Consider the following 8,713-nt stretch of genomic DNA (forward strand, 5'->3'; position numbering starts at 1 on the left):
CCTTCTGATTCTTCAACTATTAATACAGCATACCCAAAGCGTTAGTTCAAATAATGGTGCCTCGTCTTGAACATTTTAAGTCTAAAGATTTAACTCACACGATCAAATAGATTAAGTAACGAAATATCATGAGTAGCAATAAACGATATCAAATAACGAATTCTTCACATTTATCATTTTGCTTTGGATAGATTTCTGTAAGTTTAATTTTTTTGCAACAGTAGTGACGTAATATCTCTTGACAGACATTTGTGCGGGAGTCAGCGGTCGGTGAGGATTTGTACTGTATGGGGACAGAACACCGAGGCAGAGATTTTTGATTGCCTTCAGAATTTGCGCATTTTTTGCGTTCTCTTGGGGGTTAAGGTTAACCAAAGATGTCTGAAGAAATTGAAGGAACACGGACGGGTGAGGAGGGACTGGTTGAAGATAACAAAGTAAGTTTTAAGGGCTTGTACTCCTTAGCTAGCCCACGTTAGCGAGCTAGCTAGGGTACCTAGCTAATAGCTTGCTATAGCGGAGCTACCCTGATTGGTTTGCTAGAATAGCCATACGCTATTCAGTACGCTTGCAGAGGTTAACAAGGTAGCTAACTGCCTAGAAAGCTATGACCAGAATGTCACAGCAACATTCAAACCTGGCATTGCAGGGTGTTGGCTCGTAATTTAGGTTGCTATGAATTTACTAGAAGAGGCAGATTGGGACATAAATAAAAATGCTCCTAATATTTTGTAGTCGTTGTCTTTGTATCTGAAAACGGAATCTAGCTATTCCAGGTAGTTAGCTCTAGCTAGCTGACAGAACTCGCCCCAGCAAAAAGAGCAAGGCTGGTTTGAACTAGTAATTGTTGTCAATTATTGTTAGTTAAGTGGTTATTTGATCAACAACAATCTAGCTGCTACAACATACTAACACAGTTTATACTTGTCCGTTTACGCGTTAGCCAGTCAACCAACGTCCTGTTGATCTACTAGCAAGCGTCCGTTATAAATACCTACAAGCTATAGTAGCTAGTTTGGCATGTAGCTAGCTATTATGAGACAGCTGAATAGCTATCTAAACAAGAGCTAAGTGACGTCGACTATAATGTTTCTTGTTTGTTACCGGTGTGGTTGCAAGCTGCTGCTTTTTGATAAACATTGAGTTATATTTCAATATTCAAGATTGATCTGATTAACCCCTCGGGCGTTGGATACTTGGATAGTAACATTGTGTCATCTCATGCTAACAAATAGGCTCGGTCATTACTACCAGATTACTGCCGTTGTATCTTTTAAATCCTCTAGCATTTCCACATTTTCAGCCTATGCATAAAGCCCATGAACTTATGTTGTTGTGTAAAGTCTCTACGGATCACATGAGAACTGTTACTCCCTAGGTAGTCGCAGTGTTCGGTAGTACAGTAGGCGACTGCTCGCTGTGCCTTGGAAATAGCGCAGAAGTGTGGATCTAGGCCTCATCATAGACCGCTGTGACGAGGATGTCCAAGCTACCTAGTTCACAAAGCTATTATTCATAGTTAAACATTTACATTGTATTGCAGTGCTCCCTTTAACCTGTAATTATGAGGTATGTGATATGTTATGTATGTGTTTTTTCAGGACATGGAGGATATGGTGATCCACCCTGAAAAGGCAGAGGAGGCCAAACTCAAGGCTCGCTACCCTAATCTGGGGCACAAACCTGGGGGCTCTGACCTGCTCCGTAAACGTTTACAGAAGGGGGTTAGTCAATCCATTACTGCATTATTTCAATCCTATTATTTCAATCCTATTATCACATTTGTATAGAACGCACACCGATTTCTCATGAAGGCCCCTACGTCCACACATCAACCTCCCTCTCTTTCTCTTTGCAGCAAAAGTATTTTGACTCTGGTGACTACAACATGGCCAAGGCCAAGATAAAGAATAAGCAGCTGCCTGCTGCCACGACAGAGAAGGCTGAGATCACAGGGGACCACATCCCCACCCCCCAGGACCTGCCCCAGAGGAAACCCTCTCTGGTGGCTAGTAAACTCGCCGGCTGATACACACACACACACAGCCACTGTCCCAGATCCCTAAGTCTATATACATACTACCCTTCTCAGCCCCACCCCTACACTACTCCCTAGCACCAACTCTTCCCTTTTAGCCCTGACCTTGCCCAAGAGGGAGGTCTCCCTAATGGCGAGTGAACTGGCTGCCATTTTACCACCCCTGTCCCTGGCACTGTACCTGACCCCCCGCCCCTCCTCCTTTTCCTGCATTGCTGTCACAGACTACTCTTCTTCATCGTAGCCCCCACTCCTCATCCATCCATTTCTTTGTTCCTTTTTTTGTTTGTTTTACTCCTGTGTGTAAATACACTGAAAGAAAGAACATGCGTGTGTTGGAAGTGAACCGACTATGACCCTGCTCTCCTGTCGCAGAGCATCGTGTTGTAACGCTGTTGTCAGTGGCTTTGGGGCGTTGATTGGCACAAGCTGCACCATCTCAGAAAGGTTTTCAGTGTCATCTACGGTCCTGTAGTTGAAAGTGTACATATTTACTAGTGTTTTGAGTGGAGGCAGATATCAAGAGTTTTAGAATGTTTTACATTAGAATCATTGTATTATTCACAGTATGTCCTCATCTAAATTATGCTGTAATGTGCTTGAGTGATTGAGTATAACCCTTGATAATGGTAATGACCAGACTGTTGGTTTTGTTGGTTTGTTCATATGAAAGCGTTGAGAGACACTGGTGGGTCACATGGTGAGGGCCAGAGTGGTGTATGAAAGTGCATGTGTGACTTAGGGCTCCTAAAGGCATCTATTGCTCCAAGCTAACCTGGGACGTCATTCATTTTATCTGCCCACTCATTGATCCATTCATTGATACACACACACACACACACACTCAGGTGAGATATGAGTCCACCAGGTGGTAGGTGATGACCGGCTGAGGAAGAGGTCGTAGTGCAGGTGTGGTTGATGGTCTTAAAGCACTACATCGTCTGTCGAAGCTGTGCATGTACATGACTGCCCTGCTGTCACTTTGTGCCGTTTTGTTTTGTAAATAAAATAGTTTTGCACAAACGACTTTGTTGTGTTCCTGTGTATTGACTATGGTATCTAATTATCAGAATATGCGTAAATGTTACACTTATTAGTGTATGTTATTTCCTGTTTACTGTATATAATGTATATGTAAATTCCACATGCCTTTAATTCTGTTTGATGTAATTGTCAACACTTTCTTGCATGCAGAAACAAGTGTCAAATGCAGACACAGATTCTCACTGGCATGTAGAAATGCAGGAGTACAAATAACTCAAACCATCAGGAAAACCTATTTGGCATCCTATTGATTCAATCCAACATTGGGGACTCAAACTGCAATGACCTGCAAGAGAAAACTGGAATAATACAGATGAGCGCACCAATGCCGTGATTATAATTTAGCTGTACTACAGCAGTGGCGTTCCACGACCACTGAGTGGTGCCGTTTTCTATGTTTTCCAGACCAATAAAACTGCCGTGTTTTACTGAGTAATTTTACCCATCTCATACCCAGAATGCACAGAGGGATTCCAAAATATTGAGCTTTTCAGGTATGATGCCGATAGGGGCTTCGCACTGAGGACTAACGTTGTCTGAAACGATTTTATATCCTGCATGTAAGCACAACTTTCATGCTTTGTAGTGTCCTGATATTCTAGTCGAGATTTCAGAGGACACAACGACCATCATGGCAGCGTCGGAGCTGTACACAAAGGTAAAATCGAGTTGATTAAATCTATAGGCTACGTGGTAACAGATTCTGTAATATCGCTTCATTGCAGCACAGTTGAATGTCAATACTCGCAATTTTGTTCTGTCGAAACAAGAAAATCATTTTTAACCAAGCAAGGAAATTGTCAGTCAAATCCTCGCACACGGCAGTCTGTAGTTGGCTGGTGACTGGTAAAGAATGATCTTTGAATGAATGAAATGCATTTAAAACAGCGATCCTGCAGAAGATATACTGGTTGCCAAGTATGTTTGAGTGCGATGTCTAAATATAGCCTTCGGTTTAATGTTAAAATGGGTGCAGCTGACAAAGCGGCGAAGGCGCGGCGGTCGCCAAGGGGCCTTTCTTTCATATTCAGTATCATGAAAGATGACTTTTATCAAATACGAACATTATAAGAAACTAGCAGTAATCGTTATCATTTCAGTGTATATAAATGAGTGGTTGTAGATATAGACTCGAGATAAATGTCTTTCTGTAGCATATGGGGAAAATCTATGATGATGCAAAATGAATGCTGCGTGGTGTGGGTAGGATTTGAGTATTTCTTGTTACGATGAATAAAACATTTTTGAGACATCGGTGGCTGACATTAAAGCAATTAGGCCTATATTTTGTTTCCCGGAGGATGCCAGTACATATTAGACTTTAATCCGAGCTCGGTTCGTTCATATGTTAGCTAGTCGTTTGGGTACCGCTGATGCAGAGTGAGATGCTGCGACCAATGGTGACGTCAGAGTTTCGCTGACGACACTGCTGGTTGTTTTGAGTTTGCGGTCTGATTCTGAAGCTCTAAACCGATGGAATTGTGTGAGCGAAGGAATATCGGTTGGTTGCGCAAATCCTTCAGCCCTAAATGGGGTATGGCATTCATTTTCAGAGTTCCATAGACCTATTAAACTGTCAACAATGAATAATATGTGTACATATCGTTCCACAAAGAAGAATGCATCGTTGTTGGATTTTTTTTCTTATCTTCAGCAGCATTTTTAAATGGAAGAAGAAATTTGAAAGGTGTGTGTGTGTGTGTGTGTGTATGAGAGAGAGAGAGAGAGAGACGTAACACCCATCCCCCATGTTGCCAGCTGGTGTATTCAGCATGAATAGAGTTCATATAGAGATGCAGTGTGTTTGGGTGTGTGTGGACGAGGGAGTGTGTGTGTGTGTGTGTGTGTACATGCATGGGTCTCCTATATATTAGCTACATACAGTATATTGTTGCTGCTATGATACAAGACCCATTTTTGCAAGCTTTCATCTCTCAGTCTATCTCGCTGGACTTGTGATGTCTTTGGAAGAGTGACAGGGTCATTGTGGCCACGGTCACCTCTCTGAAGTCGTGTCACATGTTGGGAACGAGGAAGCAGGTTATTGGTTAAGGTCATGTTCTGATGTCAGTCCACTATTTGTGATGTTGCCTTCTGTGCATACGGCCTGGGAGAACACTCTGTTCTTTGTGTGTCTGGCTCTGCCAAATAGAACCCTTCAGATGGTCTCAGTCTGAATACTCAATACACGGCAAACATACACATGCTCACGTCAACATGAATGCACTCAGTTACCACACACACATGGCGTGGTATCCTAGGTTTGACTCCTGTCTGCCCTCAACCCCCGGGAGAAAAAGCACTATATTGAGGGAGAAAGAGAGGAAGACTAAGATTGTTGCTGCTCACTAACAATAGTGCACTTGTATAGGCCATACATTATGCTTTAGAAAGGAGGAGACTAAGTATTTTCCTTTTCAAAAAACGAATGTTCTTTAAATGTCCCCAATCTGACTGGATAGATGAGAAAGCCTATTAGTTGTCTACAAATCTGTCATTCCAGCAGGTGTTCAGTTGTCAGTTGAAAACACTCCTGCTTGACATCCACTAGCTGTAACTAGCCCTGGTTGTCCAAGAGAGCCTGTCACCTTCAGCTGTGTTATTCAGTGAATCAACAATTGGCCCTAAACAGCACTGGCTCCACACACAACTACGCAATCCCCCTTTCTAAGTGTGGATCTGTGTGAACATGCGTTATCACGTAACTGTGTGTGTTGTTTTTTTCCCCCTCTGGCACTGATGGAGAGCATGTGCATTAGATTACCACGGTAACCTGGTTATGGTAATTGTGCCGCCATACTGCGTTTGTGTCCACTCTGTCTGTCACCCTTGCCTGCCCTCCCCTGTTGCAGGACCACCACCGGCGTGTGTTTGTCTAACTAACTTGAGCATCTGCGGTGAAGAGCTGCATCTGTTTGTCGGAAGCCACGACAATTTGAAGTCTGTGTTGCCTCAGGACTCATGTGACTGAGTGCTGTGACAGGCTTAGGAGAACTGAGGTTTGATTGACTTCAGGGTTGTCCAATGCCAGTGGCAGGCCGTCCCAGAGGGTTGGACAGATGAGAGCAGCAGGGAATGCTAGGCGCTCAGCAGACACAATGGGAATGCCTCATCGGTCTGGAACTTAAGAACATAGGCTGCTCAACGAGACCACCGGTTCTGTGGCGTGTGGTAGGAGGCGTTGAGGTGGGCTGGGAGCATGAGATAGAGGTTGACCGCCAGCAAAGATGAACCAAGAGCTGGATTTTATGTTTGTCAAGGTAAGCCTTTGGTTTCCATCTTTTAAAACTCTTGAAACTTCACAAACAACTTTTGAGGGTAATGAAGAAAGTGAGTGTTGAAGTAGCCAACCGGAAAAGAGAGAATACGTCTATGTCCTAGAGGAGCCTTTATGTTGGTGTTAAAATGGGTCTTTCTGTCAGAGAGAACATGGATCTCCAGACGCGACACACCCTACAGCTCGACGGGAGATGAGGAGGCACACGCTGGGATGACACGGCTCATTAGACTCCCCTACAGGGAGAGGGGTTGTTTTGTGAGCAAGAATAAACATAAAAATGTCTTTCTTTAAACTCCCAACTGGTGGCAGAGACGAGGGGGAAGACATGAGCAGAGTGGAGAACAGTTTGCGAGGAACTCCTGTAGGTAGATTAGGTAGTTACATTTACATTTATTAATTTAGCAAACGCTTTTATCCAAAGCGACTTCCAAGAGAGAGGTTAGAGGAAAGACAGGTTGTATGCAGCTGCCAATACATTGGTGACCACGGAACCCTGATTTAAGTCTAAATAGAAGGGGTCTGTGGCAGCAATTAGCAAGACTTTCGGTCTTTGAGTGGAAGAATTGTTTCTGACATTCAGGTTGGATCTTGAAGACCTCCATTGAGAACTGTCTTTCAAGACTCAGATATCCTGTACTGGACTGGGCTGAACTTGACTTGCTGAGTCGTGGAGCCAGCTGCCAACTGGCTGTTTGCTAATGTAATTAGTGCCACTGTAGCATCCACGGTCTTAGTAAGAGACTCTGGTTTGGCACCAGGGCCACTGGGATGGTTTAGTCATCTAGTAGGAAACTGAACGACTCTCAAACCTTGATATCAACTCTTCCTCCCAAAGCTCTCTAAGCCTCTGTGCTCGGCAGCAGAAGTGAACGAGCTCTTGGGAGACAAACAGCAGATTCTCACAGAGTCCCGAGTCATGTGATGACCTCTGTCATGTGATGAGGGGCCTGGCTTTGATGGGAAAGCTGACCAACATGCTGTTTGGGTTCCTCACCGTTTAAAAAATCAAACAAGGACACATCCAAGGTCTTCAGCCATAAGTGGAGATCTGACAAAGATGGATGATTTGCAAAAGGAATTACTCCTTGCATTCTGACAGCCTACAGATGAACCAGGACCTAGATGGCTACCTGGAGTCCCATGTTCTCATCTGTTTGCAGGCACGTTGAGTGTTAGGGTTGAGGTGAAGACAATGGTCAGTGTGAGTAGGAGCAGATATAGTACAAAGGACAGCAGAGGTCTTGCCTCTGCCACAAGTGAAAGCCCCCCCGCTTAGTGTCAGAAGGTTAAGTCTCTCTAATCTCCTGTGGGCTGTGAGCAGATAAATAAAAAAAAGCACTTCTGATTGCTGCCCGCCTCGCCCCTTTCCCCCTCCTCATCCTGTCATTGGTTCTTCTGCTCTGCTCCTCTGTTGAACCCTCTCCTTACCTCACCTTCTCTCCTACATCATCAACAGCCCCCCCCCCCCCCCCGCCTTAAGGTGCTTCTGCTCAGGACAACAATAGTAGCTCCACTTTGCCTTTGACCCCCCCCTGATCCTTTCAGATCTTCCCAATGGCCTGGAAGAGCCACCGCTATGATTTGGAATTGGGTACATTGACATGCACTTCTTTGCGGCGGTTCATTCATGGTAGCTATGCTGACAGAGCATGTCACAGTGACACCTACAAGATTGTTCACCTGCTGGAGGGGTTAGTGCCCTAGTGTTTACCAATGCTGGTGTGTAACGAAGTAGAGCTGTAGATCACTGCAACGGGATTAGCCTGAGCCCACTAGTAATCCCTGTCTCTGATCCTTAGTCTCTTTAGTTAGGATCGCTTGTCACAACCTGACTGAATGCCCAGATTTGCAGTTTAGGCTCTTAGGAAGTTTGGAATTGCAGTTGGCATGACATGAATATTGTCAGAAATACAGCTAGGCTGCATAAATCTCACTGTCATTGGTCCTCTTGGGTACTCCGGCAGATGGAGGTCACAGAAGTGGTGAGAGAGAGAGAGGAGAGAGAGATACTGAGGCCATGAGGCCTGATGTCACAAGGAGGATAATCCCCCTTTTCTCTCCTTCCTCCATCTCTCCTCCTCCTCCTCCCATCTTACGTGAACCGCTCGGCCATGTGGCAGACAGGGCGGGTCCCTCTGACTCATCACAATCTCTCTTTCCTCTGAGTGTCTTTCACTGGAGCTTGCTTTTAACCGTGTGTTTGTGTGATGGCAGCTTGAATGTTACCCTTCAAGTCTCCTCTGTTCTCTGACCCAGGAGATACACTGTTCTATAAATATGACTCAATCCCACTGCAGCTCTACCCAATCTCTCTCTCACACACACACACACACACACACACTTATGTTCCA

The 8,713-nt window shown here is 44.6% G+C and overlaps 1 protein-coding gene across 1 annotated transcript; it reads left to right on the forward strand.

The window, feature by feature from the left end:
* The first annotated feature begins 269 nt into the window (after positions 1-269).
* On the forward strand, positions 270-3,061 carry LOC136955141 (cAMP-regulated phosphoprotein 19-like). The gene is made up of 3 exons (XM_067248757.1): positions 270-437; positions 1,602-1,724; positions 1,859-3,061. Exons 1-3 carry the CDS (start codon positions 378-380, stop codon positions 2,027-2,029), a joined length of 354 nt encoding a protein of 117 aa, XP_067104858.1. The 5' UTR covers positions 270-377; the 3' UTR covers positions 2,030-3,061.
* Positions 3,062-8,713: the final 5,652 nt, after the last annotated feature.

This window comes from Osmerus mordax, chromosome 13 (assembly GCF_038355195.1).
Source record: "Osmerus mordax isolate fOsmMor3 chromosome 13, fOsmMor3.pri, whole genome shotgun sequence".
Taxonomy (NCBI): domain Eukaryota; kingdom Metazoa; phylum Chordata; class Actinopteri; order Osmeriformes; family Osmeridae; genus Osmerus; species Osmerus mordax.

Bases quoted from the DNA above. Each gene is read 5' to 3' on its own strand.
- LOC136955141 (XM_067248757.1), top strand. From the start codon at position 378: ATGTCTGAAGAAATTGAAGGAACACGGACGGGTGAGGAGGGACTGGTT. The intron at 438-1,601 runs GTAAGTTTTAAG...GTGTTTTTTCAG, and splicing joins GACTGGTTGAAGATAACAAA to GACATGGAGGATATGGTGAT. The intron at 1,725-1,858 runs GTTAGTCAATCC...TTCTCTTTGCAG, and splicing joins GTAAACGTTTACAGAAGGGG to CAAAAGTATTTTGACTCTGG.